The sequence below is a fragment of the Zootoca vivipara genome, chromosome 14 (assembly GCF_965207765.1).
Source record: "Zootoca vivipara chromosome 14, rZooViv2.hap1.1, whole genome shotgun sequence".
Lineage (NCBI taxonomy): Eukaryota > Metazoa > Chordata > Lepidosauria > Squamata > Lacertidae > Zootoca > Zootoca vivipara.
Genome location: NC_142597.1, coordinates 21,210,608 through 21,226,612, shown reverse-complemented (window position 1 = coordinate 21,226,612; position 16,005 = coordinate 21,210,608). Strand labels below are relative to the sequence as shown.

Here is a 16,005-nt window from a genome sequence, read left to right as displayed (position 1 = left end):
CACTAACCTTTTCTGATGTAGTGGGGGAAGGTCTACCCTTAGCAGCAGTCATTCCAAATAGAGGTTAATTTTAACACGAATCTTCCAGCCTCTTCTGCTCACAAAGTCACACCCCAAAGCAGGCAAAAAACACAGTCTCTTGTTTGATTTTTGTGGGGTTCAGAGGTGTCCCAGAGCTTCTTCCTCTGATCGGCATGCCTTGCTTCGAGACCGCAGCCCGCTTGCCCAAATCCACAGGAAGCATTTTCAGGGGTTGGAGAAACAGATTGCTCAACAAGGCAGTGGTGCGACAGGGAAAAGCCAGGCCATGAGGGAGAGAGGCTCAAACTGCAGCGCTAGCATCTGTGCAACTGTGCTCACTTCTGCCACAAACAGGAGTTCAGCTCCCTGCAGAGCCAGGCTGAAATTGTGCTAGGTGATAATGGCCTGGCAGCTTCTAGAATGCGTGGCTCAATGCGTCTTGGCCCTGTTTACAAAACAAAGAGAATGCTGATCAAACCAAACCTATGATTTGAAGGCTGGGATATGCTTAAAAAGAGTGGTGAGAAATAGCTGGTCCCAGGTGATTGGGCACAAAAAGCTTGGGGGAGACACAAAGTTAATTCCATTTTCAGTCTGACAGTATACGCTCCAAATGGCCTGCACAATTGTGTTGTGGGAAGACAAGCTTGCTAGAAACGTTTGTATGGTTATTGCAGGGTTGAAGTAGGATGCCAATGTACATTTGTGAGAGCCAACACAGAGGCTGGTCTGCCATAACAGACATTTGGCAACAGCTTTTCACTGAGAGATGGGCAGCTCAGAGTGAGGCATGGCGTACTAAGGAGGAAGGTGTCTTCTGCAAGCTCAAAACAGGCAGGAGCTGTGCAAGCAGCACTGTGGAACAGTACATGCACCTTAATTCTTGTAACCTAGGTGGATCATGAGTCCTAGGGAGTGCATAATCTGTCGTTTTCCTTTCCTTTCCATTTATCATTTCTCCAAACTTAAGTTTAGTATGCATCGTTTTGCACATTCTCTTTTTAAGAGTCCTCACCAGCATTTTAGCGCAAATTTATCCCAATATAGACAATTCTGTGTGCAAAGTACACATTTTTTAAAGCAAATTTCCTTAACGTGACACATTTTTGTACGTTATGTTTACTAATATAGGCATTTCCAGCCATGTGCACTTTGCCCTAGTACATCATTTTTGAACACATTACTTGGCTGGAGAGTGGCATTGCAAAATTTGGAGAAGTGTGGGTTTCAAAAGATGGCTCTGTTTTCAGTTTGTGCATTGTTTCAGAAAGCGCAAATTAGATTGAATCAAATGCAAACTGAATTGAATTTCTTCCCCTATCCCTAATCATGAATCGAGCAGCACCTCCCATCTCTGCCATACTTCTCAGACAGATAAGGCCTTTTTTCATCACAGGAGTTCCCTATTAAGTGATAAGTGTTCCATATTTGAAACCAGTAACCCTGAACTCCAGAACCAGCTTGCATATACAGTCGTACCTTGGATCCTGGACGCCTTGCAACTCGAACGCTTTGGCTCCCAAACGCCGCAAACCCAGAAGTGAGTGTTCCAGTTTGCAAAGTTCTTTGGAACCCTTACGTCTTCTGCGGTTTCCAATCGGAAGCTGCACCTTGGTTGTCGAATGTTTTTGGAAGTTGAATGGACTTCCAGAACCGATTCCTTTCGACCACCAGGGTACGACTGTATATTACTTTAGACTGAAGTTGGGGGAAAATTATGAAATGCTTCTCCCAACACAAAGATCATGCTTTTCGAAAGCTAGATATTAAAAAGAGGGATTCCAGTCTGTCTTTCTCAGAATCATAGAGTTGGAAGGGATCATGAGGTCCAAACCGCTGTGATGCAGGAATCTTTTTGCCTAATATGAGGCATATACCCATGACTCTGAGATTAATAATAATAATAATAATAATAATAATAATAATTTTATTTATACCCCGCCCTCCCCAATCAAGACCGGGCTTAGGGCGGCTGACACCAATAAAATTACAATAAAACGTAAAAGAAAGAAAAACAATTAAAATACGAGTTAAAATATGGTTTAAAATTTAAAAACTTAAAATGCAGCCTCATTTTAAAGTAGCCCATAAATCAAAACCATAAGGAGGGAAAAACAGGGGTCAGGCTAAGTCCAACCCAGAGACCAGGCAGAACAGCTCTGTCTTGCAGGCCCTGCAGAAAGATGTCAAATCCCGCAGGGCCCTGGTCTCCTGTGACAGCGCATTCCACCAAGTCGGGGCTAGTACTGAAAAGGCCCTGACCCTAGTTGAGACCAACCTAACCATCTTATGGCTCGGGATCTCCAAAGTATTATTATTTGTGGACCTTAAGGTCCTCCGCGGGGCGTACCAGGAGATTAAGTGCCTCATGCTCTACTCGACTGAGCTATGGATAAACTTCTTGTGTGAATAGTGTCATTCTGTGGTTTAGCTAGCTTTTGCTGACATGGTGCCCTCTAGATGATTTTGACCACAGCCCCTGCCCCGTCTGAAGGGCACTCAATTGGCGAAGGCTGATTTATTCACTAAAAGGCACCAGACATTGTCCTGTCTGGGGCAGTCAGGAGTTTCCAGTTGCTGTTTGGAGAGAGGGAGAACAACATGCTAGCTTCCTGACCGGTGTGTCCTTTGAGCTTTCCATGACATTTGTGATGATGACGAGGATGATCAAAACGATATCTTTAATTATGTGGTCCCCCACTTGAAGCAATACAGCCCAGAAACAAAATTACCACGTGATCCACACTCTTTGCAGCGCAAAAGGTGGGAAAGGTTTAACCGAGGTGTTCAAAATGGCTGTAAGCCATACAGTGTCCCCGTAGTTAAGCACCGTTACCTCTTTTGCGAAGGCTGTCGAGCTGCTGCCAGACTGCTCCGGATGCAGTCTGTTCTCATGGAGGTCTGCTCTGAGGTGACAGAGGCAGGGTGTGAAGGCAGCGTTGCTATTTCTCCTGGGGCATGCTGGGCAAGGGGGGATGACGTGCAAGCCCGATGGGGGCTCATGGTCATCATAGAAAAGGAGAGGTGATAACCCAACCTGGGAAAGCAAAAAGAGACCGCAAACGTCACGATTAGGGTATTGTCAGCAAACGCAACAAAAGCCACCCGATGCATGGAAGGTGCTCACATTACCATTTGACACCCCAAAATGACTTAGTTAGGACCCAAGAAAGATATGAAACACTTGCCTCCATTCCTACAGACCCCCTCAGGTGTTAAGACCTCCAGGAGGGTGGGGTGCTCTCTTGGCAGTTCAGCTATCGAAAGAAGTACACTGAGTGGGTGCCCAGGAGAAGGTTTTTACTCCATGGCTGCCCCTAAATTATGGAATTCCCTCTCCACAGAGGTGCATCTTCTTTGCTGTATGCTGAAGATGCACTTTTTTTACCATGGCCTGTGACTGTTAATTCACCTGTATATACTTCTCTGCTCCACTTGAGATGATTTTGTTTGTTTTATAATCTTGGTGGTTTTATCTGTTTTTATGCGGCTTGGGACCCTCGTACCTACGGAACCGCCTCTCCTGGTATGCCCCACGGAGGACCTTAAGGTCCACAACCAACAATATTCTGGAGATCCCAAGCCATAAGGTGGCTAGATTGGCCTCAACTAGGGCCAGGGCCTTTTCAGTATTGGCCCCAACTTGGTGGAACGCTCTCTCATAGGAGACCAGGGCCCTGCGGGATTTGACATCTTTCCGCAGGGCCTACAAGACAGAGCTGTTCTGCCTGGCCTTTGGGTTCGATTCAGTCTGACCCCTGTGTTTTCCTCCCTTATGGTTTCGATTTATGGACTACTTAAATTTTAAATTTTAATATTGTATTTTAATCTGTATTTTAATTAATTGTTTTCTTTTCTTTTATGTCTTATTGTAATTTTATTGGTGTTAGCCGCCCTGAGCCCGGTTTTGACTGGGGAGGGCGGTGTATAAATAAAAATTTATTATTATTATTATTACTATATGTTATATTGTTGTAACCTGTCCTGGGACTTTATGATGAAAGACACCTAAGAAATGCATATCTAAATACAATTAACTTCTAAGCTATATAGAATCATGAAAGGAAACCAATTTATCCTCTTTCCCACCCCACCAAGACAAAGGATCCAAAGCATTCCTGATGGTACACAAATAGCATGTGCAACATCAGCCACTGCCAACCTGGTGCCCTCCAGATGTTAGGGAGTACCACTCCCATAAGCCCCAGCATCATAAAGTCATTCTGCCTGGGGCTGATGGGAGTTGTAGTCCAAAATGTTTGAAGGGCACAAGATTGGCAGTGGCTATGCTAGGTGCTCTGAGCTATAAAGTATGTCGGTACACTACTCCATTGTCTTAGTTTTATGCCAGTTTAACTGCCATGGCTTCCACCAAAGAATCCTGGTAGATGTAGTTTAGCCCAAGTGCAGAGCATTATCTTCCAGCCTCCAAATCTGTAGATTCCCGATGGAGATCTATTCAGCTAGTTTGTCTGCAGCGTGCAGGTGCTCAGAGATACGGAAGGGAATCCCACCTCAGAGCATCTTCACCCAATTCAATAACTTTATTATTGTATGATATATTTGGCCCATTGTGTAAGTTTATTACCAATGGTTATCTTTGCCCCAAGAAGTTTGTGGCCTTTATGGTAGATCGGCTCCTCCCTGTAAGGAAGGGGACATGTTGCGGTGGGATCCGGGCAACCAGGGCTGTGTTGGGGCGGGGACAGTAGGAGCAGCCACAACACCATTGGTGGACCACCGGGAGGGAATGTAATTGGCTGCGGGCTTGTCAATCAGATGATCCGGATGGCCCTCTATTTAAGCGCAGCGTGTGTTGGGAGGGTCCTTCTTCTCCAGCTCTGCACATCGAAACACCCGCCTTTCTCTCCCTAATTTTAGGTCTTCGCTTGACCTTGCTGTGCCGTCGTGTGTCGTCTGCCATTGTTGCAGGGACGCAGCAGGAATTTCCCCCTCTTGGCTGATTGGCTGTGCCATTTGGGTTTTGCCTGCCGCATAGCAAATCGTCACAACTTGTAAGGTTGCAGATAGGCTCTGGTTCATGCTGATAGGGGTGGAATGAGACCTTATCACCCTATCAAAACAGGTATCCCTCTAAAGGAATCCATTTGACCAATGGTTGGTATTCCCCAGTAAGTGCCCTATTCAGTGTCTGGGCACATGTGGAGGAATCAGGGCCCGGCTGGCGCTGCCAGACGGGTTCCCCGTCCCAGGTGTGAACCTGTATGCTGACTCGTGGGTGCCTCGAGTCAGCGCTACCTAGGTAGCTTTTGGGAACTAGAGCCTATGCAACCACTCACTTGATTTGTAATCAATAAAGTTGTGGCCTAAATTCTGCCAAAAACCAAACCAAAAATATGAGTCATGTCTGAATTGATTTCTAGGCCTAGGTTCTAGGGTCTCCACACGCAAAGGGAAAAACCTTTCTATAGGATCCCACCACAATCTCCTTGGTGTTCTCTCATACTCAAACTGCTACATACCAAGTCATAGAACTTGCTTCCTTCTGCGTCAATAACTAACAGGGCCACCCGGCTGCTGTCGGCACGTATCCTCAGCACCACCTCCTGGTGGTCCAGGTCCTCAGTGCCCTCGCCGTTCACAGCCAGGAGACGGTCGCCGTCTCTCATCCCTGCCTTCTCAGCTGGCAACCCGGATTCGACCTCCCTCAGAAACTGACCTGCAAGTCATAGGAAGCAGGACGGAAGCAGCAGCATTGATTATCCCAGTGGCTGCGCCTTGCTTCCTTTACGTTTATGAGCATTTTACGTTCGTGCCTGTGTGTCTTACATGTGCTCCTCTAGTGAAGTCGCCATAGGCGAATAAGCAAAGCTCTCTTCTGTTCTATTTGCTAGAAAACATGGAGCTGCAGCTCAGTGGAAGAGCAAAATGCAGGAGGTGGCAGGTTCATCCCTAGCACCTCCATGTAAGTCTGGAAAAGCCTCAGTTTTAAACCCTGGAGAGCTGCCATCTATCAGTGTAGATCAGCATTGGGGACTGACCAGGCCATGGGCCTATTTAGTTCCAGCACTGGTCCTAATTTGGCATGCGAGGACATTTTTCCTAAGCCACACAGACCTGGTTTGGCCTCTGTTAAGATGGTGCAAAAAAAAAAAAAAAGAGCCAGCCCGCACCTTACGCAAAATTCTGTTTGTCTTGAATGGGTGTTTTTTTAATAAACAAAAACAAACAACAAACCAACAACAGCCCAAAGATGCAAAACATCCAAATGATATCTGTGAAGTTAAATAGATGACTGGCAGGGAGTTGCTCAACCCTTCCCCCCACATTTGAATATTCAAAACATATTTATTTATCAAGATTTACATACTGCTTAAGCATCAAAATATTCAAGCAGCTTATATAGAACATACCTTAAAATTACCAATAAAACCAGACGTTTAAGGCATGCCAACCTAACAAATGTCAAATAAAACCAGCCATTTAAAACTAAAATTGCATGTTAAAATACACGTCAGATGTACACATCTGGGTAGGCTTGCTTAAACAAAGAAAGAGTCCACTGGTGGACTCAGAAAACAGTGCAGCGAAGGGCCCTGCCTAATATCAAGGGGCAGGGAGTTCCAATGTGTCGGTGCAGCCATGGTGAAATATCGATTCTTTGCAAATGCAGAATGAACATTGTCTGTTTCCTCTCAAATCACCCTTTCAAAGTACAGGGGGAAAGATGTTGGTTCCTCCCTTTTTTTTCCTCGGGGAGAAATGCAGCTGGGTGGGAGGAAGCATTTTGTCTGGATGAAAGGGGAAAAGCTCGAGCAGTCCTCTGTCTTACCTCAAAGTCACCTACTTTGCTCTCGAATTTAAACACTGTGGAGTGACGTGCTATGCAGCCTGGCTCTTTCCCAGACAAGGGGCCTCACCTCTTTCTCCCGAGCAACGTTTTTCTTCTTTCAACAAGAAGCCGTAGCCATCTTGGCCTCTCACCATCTGCAGCTTCCTCACCTCGAAAGGAACCCAGGAAGCGTCAGCCATAGCGGCTGTGACCTTAACGCCGCGTTGCCGATAAAACTCCTCTGATTTGGCGTCGATCACCAGCAGCCCCATTGGGTTGCTGCTGTGCTTGATCTGGAATCGAAAATTTGGGTACATAAGCCAAACCCAGGGAGGATACAGCGCGCTGCTCAGAGCTTTTCCTCTGGCTAGGATTGAAATGATCAGACAGGGAGGGACCTTCCATAGGAAGGTGTTCCTGGATGTGACCTGGTCCCCAAGTTGTTCAGTCAGTTGGCTAAAGCCAACATTTCTGTCATTGACTGACAGCCCTGGTACCTTTTTGTGAAGCTGTGCCAAAGTCCAACTCTCCACACAAGCACCGTTGAGCTCCAGGAGCCATGAACCATCTGGCACCCCTGCCTTGTGAGCTGGCCCGTCCTTTGGCACAGAGAGTCGGAATGTGCCCTTCACACCTGCAAAGCAAAGGATATGAAAACAGGAGCATGAGAGGGGGGGGAACTAGCATTTATCAGCCAGGACCCCTCTTTTTGCCTTCACCTACTCCCATGTTTCCCAAACTTAGGTCTCGAGCTGTTTTCGAACTACAACTCCCATCATCCCTAGCTGGCATCCCTAGTGGTCAAGGATGAAGGTTGGCCAAGACAGAATGTGGCTCTCAAGATGAAGAAGTTTGCCACCCTGTTGTCCATGTTGATTTTCATTACCAGTGAACTCAAAATCCTGCCAATGTTTCCATCTGCTTACAGTGGTCTCTTATATAACTTATAAATTTTTCCCATCAGTTTGGTTTGCCATTCCTCTCTGGTAGGGACCTTATGGCTTGATATAAAAAGTTAGAGGTCAGAAGAAGATGCAGTTTTAAACGTTTAAAATGGGACTCCGTGGAGGGGGTGGGTGGAAGTCCTGAGATTTGGAGAAATCTCTGTATATGGATATATATTTGGTTTTTTATGACTTTGTATTGATAAAATCAAATAAAAATTATTTCAAAAAGAAGAAGTTTGCCACCTTGGATTTAGAACAATGAAAGGGGATGAAGCATTCCAAAAAATTTGTGGGGGGGGGGGAGAGAGGCATAATTATATGTCAAAAATGCTGAGTTAAATTATAAATTGTATTATTCCACCTTTTTTTTAGTGATTCTTATAGGGTTTTAAAATAAAAAAATAGTAATAGTTACCGCTGTGGTGGAAAAACAATACATATTGCAACAGTGTATTGTTTTAAACATTTTCAGTGATGTTCCACTTTGTACTATTTTGTACAACTGATGGTCTTTAAATATTAGTCTTTTGGGTGAAGTGTTGACCCTAGAGACCCAAACCTGGTTTTGAAGCCCTCTCATCTTTGCAGGGTGTTCTGGGGGACCAAGAATCTCAAACAGATATTTCAAAGAAATATCTTTTTGTAAAGGAACTTTACAAAAACTACAATTCTCTGGAATCTTTTTTTTGGGGGGGGCACAACCCTTAATTAAACTGATTTAAACCCTGATGATAAGTTGGTTCTGTAAATATACCCTTAGAATCAAGTTTGGGAACAGTTTCCTGCAGTGGGCATTTATTTCCCCCACTCAGTAACAGCAATCTCTTTGTTTTTGCGTTCCCCTCTATTATCCCTTGCAATGAAAAGTAATAACAAATAACATCCCTTGCAATAAATGGCAAATTTCAATCTGGGCAGCAGAATAAACAACCGGGGGGGGGGGGGAGAGCCAATGTGTGCAAACTGTCTTTTGATTTGCACAGTGTAATCCGATGGTAAAATTCTGGTTTTCGTCATGGCAGAATTTGGTTATTTGTGGTGAAAAACGCAACAAACTGCAGTGTGGGTTTCACTACCTTCTGGAGCTGAAACGCTGAAGCCAAAACCACTTTGGTCCTTGTTGACGCAGCACAGCTGTGGCCTGTTGTGATGGGGCAAGAGCTGGCCAAGGTCCCGGTCGAGGGCTTTTGCCAACTCATAGGATGTCCCATCCAGGACGGTGAGAGAGACTTGCTTCCCGCTGCTCTTGATCTTCCAAACCACCTGCCAAGAAAGAGGCAAGGCTCAAAACAGAGGCTCATAACCAGGGGTCACTCCAGCAGAGCCCCTCCATGGGCCAGATCGAGCGGCCCGATTTCCAGCATCTGTGTCTGCACAGACATGATTTCTGGCACTGTGGAAGCGAGTCCCCATGCCGCGCTATGCTGGTTTAGCGCAGCGCATGGGGACTCGCCGAGCGTGTGGCTCGGTTTGAGGGCAGCTCGTGGGCTGGTTAAACGACCTCCGTGGACCGCTTGTGGCCCATGGGCCTTAGGTTGCCAACCCCTGCTCATAACAGTAGAACTCCTGGGCATGCAAAGAAGCTGAGTGTTGCAAAGACAGATAAAAGGAAGTCCTTCTTCACACAGTACATAGTTAAACTATGGAACTCACTTCTGCAGGAGGCAGGGATTTGAAAGGTTTTAAAGAGGATCAGACAAATTCATGGAGGAGAGGACTACCAGAATGCCTATGCTCTGAACACACAGTCAGAGGCAGTGATGCTTCTGAATGCCAGTTGCTGGAAACTACAGGAGGAGGAGATGCTGTTCCTGTGCTCTCATCCTGCTTGAAGTTTTCCCATAGGCTGGGAAAACAGGATGCTGGACTACATGGGCTGTTGGCTCTTTTTATGGTCATAAGTTCTAAATGAGCAGTGATCCCCAAATTTCCTCCTACCCCTGGACCACTTGAAAAGGGCCTTGACGGATCACATAATGATTTTTCTGCTTGCTGCAGCAATTGCAACATATTTAAATTGCATTTTATCGCTCCTTTTATTTCTTGTGTTGCATTCTGTTGTATTACTATTTGAATTATATTGGGGGGGGGAAGCCCACCTTAAATGGGAAACAGGGAGCCGCCATTCCCAGCCGAACCTCACCCTGAAGTGCTCCAGGCCTTCGACATAAGCCCCGTTCACCTCTAAGATCCGGTCTCCATCTTGCAGGCCTCTGCGGTGAGCCAGACCCCCCGGCGTCACCTGTCGCACGATGTGCCCGTTGCTGCCCGCCTCCTGCCGTAGCCAGAACCCAAAGCTCTCCCCATCCTCTTTCTTCAGGAAGCAGAAGCGCACCTGAGCCCCTCCCTCTGGCTCTGTGGAAAACAAGATCAGAGGCTGACCCTGCAGACCCGGGGTCCCCAACACAGCACTCGTGGGCTCCGGAACATCCTCAGACACAGCTCTGCATGCACCACAGCCTTCCTACATTGCCCAATTTTTTATTTTAATTGGATTTTTTGGCTTGTTGTTCTGGAAAGTCGTCTGCTTCTCTCTCTCTCTCTCTCTCTCTCTCTCTCTCTCTCTCTCTCTCTCTCTCTCTCTCTCTCTCTCTCTCTCTCTCTCCTTTAGGATGCAAGTAGATGTTTTGACTTGTGGGCACCAGCTAATGACACCCTACCCATCCAGGTTGACCCAGACCTTTACATCACTTAAATGCAGCCTTCCTGCCCCCCAACCCCACTCACTGATCCTGGATGTTTGGATAAAACCCACATATAAACAGGGAAGGCCCAGGACAAGACTGGACAGGGGTGCCAATTTGAATAAAATATTGGGGGGGCAGGTAAGCCCCACCCTACATAATCAATCACATGACATGACACACACACACCATTTGAATGGCAATGCTCATCAACTGGGGAGAGGGCTGTCTCCTCTAATATTTTATGGGGGAGGGTGAAGAGACTTCGTCACCTATGAGCTGGCTCCTATGGATAGGGAAAATATCATGTGAATACATTAATGAGAAGACCAGTGTGAAGCCATATTTTTTTTCAGTGTGGACAAGCCCTGCCAAGTCCCTGCCTGAGAAATAAGGGACTGGACCGGAAGTAGCAGACCGGAAGTAGCACTGCCGCCATTTTGGAACTTGGCGGAGCATCCTCAGAAGTGACTTTTAATGCTGCTCTGCCCTGTTCCAAAATGGCCGCCGCACCAGAAGTCGCGCTGCAGCCATTTTGGAACTGGGCAGAGCAGCATCAAAAGTCGCTTCTGAGCATGCTCCACCCAGTTCCAAAATGGCCGCCACGCCAGAATAAACCGGGGGGGGGGGGGGATCAGTTTTTTCCGGCTGGGAACAGCTGGAAAAACGGGGTTTTTCCGGGGAATACGGGAGACTTGGCAGCTATTTCTGAAAATATTTTTGGCTGTGGAACAGGCATTTTGTGATGTGTGTGTGACAGTCCCTTGGTTGTCGAACGTACCAAAGAGTAGGCGTTGCCACACTCAAAGATGCAAATGATGTATAATTATTGTAAATCCTGCTCATTTTCCCCACCCCACCCCCAAGGATAGTTATTTTTATTTCATGATTTTGTAAATAAATAAACACAGTTTTGCTAAGTGCAAATTAAGTACTGTAGATTCACATCAAAATCCGTGCCCCACTGAATGTGCAATTTGCAGGACGAGGTGGTAAGCAGCTCTCAGGTCCCTGACGTGGAAGGGAAAGCAAGCCTCCCTCTTTGCAAGTACCAAGAGGGAAACAGCTGGTCCTTCCTCTGCCACCCACGCAGCAGCCCCAGATGCCGCTCCCCATTGTTACCAGAATCCTCTGCCAGTGACAGGGCTGGGTTATCGATCCCATCTCTGGGGTTAAATTCAAATTTCCTGTAACACCAAGAAGGAAAAGGAAATGTCAGCCACAGCTTGGAGGCAGTTAAGGGTTCTCAGGCTCGTGAGAACCTACGTCAGGCAAAGGCAATCCAATCAGCCTTGGCAACCCATTCACAGCCTGCGTTTTTAATACTGCGTTTTTCATGAGTGGGTTAAATTTAAATATGTTTGTGCTTGCCCCAAACCTCAGTACAGGAGCGTTTGGCTGTGTGCTTCCAGTTTCAACCCACCATTCTAATCTGATTGTGTAAAGTGCCCCCCATGTGTGTGTGTGTGTGTGCGCGCGCGCATGTGTGTGTGCCCTCAAACTGGTGTCCAAGGGATGCCAGGGATGCCCACTGATTTTCAGAGGAGTAGCTCAACTTGGCACTTACATAGTTAACTCTGCAGTGTCCCTGGGCCCTGCAAAAAAAGAAAGATTTGGGGGTTAATGAAATGCATGCATCATACTCACTCACCTTCATCCCAAAGCGTTGCATCTCCTCTTCCCCTTTGATGAAGATACATATGTTTTACTTTTAGGAGTAACTCAGGGTAGCTATATCTTCCCATTTACTCCAGCTCCAGGGCGTTCCAACTACTGGTGAAGCCAAGGACACAACCCATAGGTATCTTGTAGGATCTTGGAAAATGCTCATGTTCAATGTGCTTTCCCTCAAACCAGCAAGCCATATTTATAGCTGCCATGTGCACCGTTGAAACAGCCATTGCACGTGTGCTCACGTGAGAGCACAGCCCCCCCTCCAAATGCACATCTTTTGAGGATGCAATCTTCCAGGAGCCAGGTGACTTGTGCAAAAGCATGCCCCCGCAAACTCAATACCAGTTGAGGGGTATGAACCACTGGTTTAAAGTGACACGATACTGCTTCAAATGTGCAGTGCAGATGGGGGCCATGCTAGAGAGGGTGAAGTTGGAGTCTCCAAATGTCGTTTGATTCCAACAGCCCTGGGAGGGGAGACGGTGTGGCTTTCCCCCTAGCCTGCGTGGTCACATGAAGAAGTCTACAAGCCCAGAAGCCATATCACAAGTGAAAGAGGATATGGTCGCAGCTTCTCCTTACTGGTTCTCTTCCGCAAGTTCCTCTTTGCTAACCCCCCACCCCAAGACTTGCCATGAGAGCAAAATGAAAGTTCTCCTGCTGGCTCCGCCTTTCTCCAACCAGCAGCCAACCAGGCAATTGGGGCTGCAACTCCCACCAACCCCAGGCAGAAACATAGGGCTGTGGTGACGGGGGCTCATGGGGGCTGCAGCCCCAGAGGTTTGATGGGCAACAGGTTGGGGAAAACTGAGCTAGTTTGTGGAGGGACGGAAAGGAAAGGAAAGAAGTGAAGCTGAGAACTGGCAGCTGGACAGTGACCAATTCTGTGACTTTCTTTATAGTGCAGACTTGCAAAATCAAGTTCTGTGGCAGATGACCAGCAGCAGAACTGAAAAGCGGCAATCCCTGGATGCCAGGGACATAGGAGGATGCTTTATCTTGTGGTCCATCTAGCCAAGAATTGTTTACATCAGGGATGGGGAGATGGTGGCCCTCCAGATATTGTTGGACTCCAGCTCTCAGCATTTCTGACCACTGGCTGCACTGGCTAGGGCCAATGGGAGTTGGAGTATAACAATATCTTGAAGGCAACAGGTTCACTGTCCTTGGTCTACAGCAGGCATCCCCAAACTTCGGCCCTCCAGATGTTTTGGACTACAATTCCCATCTTCCCTGACCACTGGTCCTGTTAGCTAGGGATCATGGGAGTTGTAGGCCAAAACACCTGGAAGGCCGCAGTTTGGGGATGCCTGGTCTATAGCATTAATTATACAGGATGAGGAATCGGTGGCCCTCCAGATGTTGTTGGAATCCAAGTACCACCAGTCTTGGCAATCATGTTCAGTTGACAGGGATGATGGGAGTTGTAGTTCAGCAACCTCTGGAGGGCCAATTTTTTTCCCACCCCACCCCTGTCCTATGCTGTCTGGCAGCAGCTCTCGAGGGTTTCAGGCAGGGGACTTTCCCTGTCCTTCCTAGAGTTTCTGGGGATTGAATTGAGCTGTATCCCCTTCTTCTCTTGACCCAGTCATGGAAGATTCATCCTCGGAAGATGCAGAAGAATGAGGAAGGATGTGTGTGTTCTGAGCATTTGCAGAGTGCTGTTCTTCAGCTGTGAAAGGCAAACTATTTGAATAGTGGAGAAATTCCAGCCCCACAGTTGCAGCGGATTGGAAGCTCTTGCACATGCACTCTTCTGCTTCTCCAAAAGGTAAGACTTAGTAAGATAATGAAAGCGATAGGAAAATGCACCGGAAGGTGGGGGGTAGCACTTGTTTCGATGCAACGTCATCTAACCACAAACAAATAAGAATGAATACTCAACAGACAGGTTGTCTGCAAGCAACCTTAAACAGATAGACAAGATTCCAAGCAAAAGTCCAAAGGTGAGGTGTGAGATATGTACCTCCAAACTCAAATGGCAAATCCAAGCAGTGGGTTGTCTTAAGAGCATTTGCCACAGTTAACTTTTGACACTTCAGAGTTAATATAGTAAGACATTCGTCCTCTGCTTTTCAAATAAAGGGAAAGTAGGTATAAAATAGGACATTGATCTCTTGTACAGTGGACTCGCCTTCTCTCTAACTCTCTGGCTGTGTACACACCATACTTTTAAAGCACATTTAAAGCACACACATCCCAAGAATCCCAGGAACCACAGTGTGTTGTTAAGGTTGCTGGGAATTGTGGCTCTGTGAGGGGTAAGCTACAGCTAGAAGGATTCCTTGGAGGGGGTGCTTTAAATATATGCAGCTTCTCCCCCCCACACACACCTTGCAAAGGCACCCATGCTTTGCCTTAAAGAAAGTGAGGAGCATCATGACCTGGGAATACCCCAATGGAGAAAGCTCCACCTGTGGAACTGCAGCTGCTAAAGACATAGGAGCCTGCTAGAGCAAAAAGGCAGCACCATGATGTTTGTTTTTTGGTCTCTCTAACCTGCGAATAGCAGCCAGGAGGACCGCACACAGTCACAACCCCATCTACCTTTTGAGCTGAGTTGTTGCCGATGCTTCGTAGCCATCAGTGCCGTCGAAATGCTCCGTCTTAAAGGAGCGTCCCAATTTGTACAATGTAAGCCCTGGAAAGAAGCAGCTGTTCACACACGGAAGCCTCACTCAAGGGAGAAAGCATTAGCTTATAATGGTAGCCAACAGTCCCATTGGTTAAGATGATGACTGCTTACCTCCCTGTTGGGACAACCACCCCCACCCCAGTGCCCATGAAAACCCTACACACCCCTTCCTTGGAGAACCCAAAGATACCACTTTAAGGGTGCCCTCAGCCAGTCACCTCTATCAGCTCACCTTCCTTCTGCTTCACAACTGCTTGAGTGTGTGAAGGTCCAAGGTCCGGCCTGAAGTGGCAAGTGAAACTGAGGACCCCGCCTTTTTAAAGAGATCACCAGAGTTTAATGTTTAAACGGGGCAGGAGTCTTCACCGCAACTGTGCTTGCTTATTTCCACCTCTTCTCAGGAACTGATCAAGGAGAGGAAAGCTATTATTTCATTCCTGGGAAGGGAGCTGCGGGGGGGACAGGGATGGACACCCAAACATTTCCAGGCTGCTGCTATTTTCAGGTGGCGTTCAGTGCCACACCGGCCAATCCAGGTTGCACAATTGAAGTTGACCTCATGCTCTTAAACACAACACACCCACATCAGCCCTTTTGCTATAAGGGAGGTGGTGGCAGAATGGCCTGGAAAGTGTGGAATAACAATTGCTTGGTGCATTGTGTACTATAGCTTTAACATAGCTGCCAAGTTTTCCCTTTTCTCGCGAGGAAGCCTATTCAGCATAAGGGAAAATCCCTTAAAAAAAGGGATAACTTGGCAGCTATGAGCTTTAAGGCAATTCCAGAGTGCATCCTTTCCCTCAAGGAATTCTGGGCGCCATAGTTTGCCCTTCACAGAGTTAGAATTCCCAGCAACCTACAGTATAACAAACCATAATGCCCAGAATTCTTTGAGGGAAGGAACATGCTTTGAATGTGCTAGCGAGATAGATAGATAGATAGATAGATAGATAGATAGATAGATAGATAGATAGATAGATAGATAGATGATAGATAGATAGGCCACCAACGGCACTTAATTATCTGGGGGATGCCAATAAAGCAAATATCTCTGGTTCTGCAAGCCAGATGTGTAGCAAAGGATGGGCACATGCTCAGAGGACCTGGTTTTGTTTCTTTGTCTTTTACCATTACACATTGATCAAGCGCCACCCTGTCCATTTTGGTAGGGCTGTGACTGAGCATGATTAGTAAAATATATAAGCAACAATTAACATGTTCCAGGGCAGGTTTCATGTCCCCTGCGGATTT

General features: G+C 46.8%; 1 protein-coding gene across 2 annotated transcripts; it reads right to left on the bottom strand.

Annotated features, from left to right (window-relative positions):
- Positions 1-82: 82 nt before the first annotated feature.
- NHERF4 (NHERF family PDZ scaffold protein 4) lies at positions 83-15,033 on the bottom strand. Of its 2 annotated transcripts, XM_060283053.2 has the most exons (11): positions 14,987-15,033; positions 14,667-14,760; positions 12,013-12,040; positions 11,568-11,632; positions 9,905-10,116; positions 8,838-9,024; positions 7,312-7,448; positions 6,903-7,107; positions 5,505-5,701; positions 2,858-3,058; positions 83-466 (listed from the first exon to the last, which is right to left on the bottom strand). In XM_060283053.2, the coding sequence occupies exons 2-11, from the start codon at positions 14,701-14,703 to the stop codon at positions 437-439; spliced, it is 1,299 nt and encodes a 432-aa protein (XP_060139036.2). In that variant the 5' UTR covers positions 14,704-14,760; positions 14,987-15,033; the 3' UTR covers positions 83-436. The 2 variants fall into 2 exon arrangements, with proteins under 2 accessions (XP_060139036.2, XP_088514113.1); XM_088657987.1 differs by lacking the exon at positions 14,987-15,033 and having other exon boundaries at positions 14,667-14,889.
- Between the last annotated feature and the right edge of the window lie 972 nt (positions 15,034-16,005).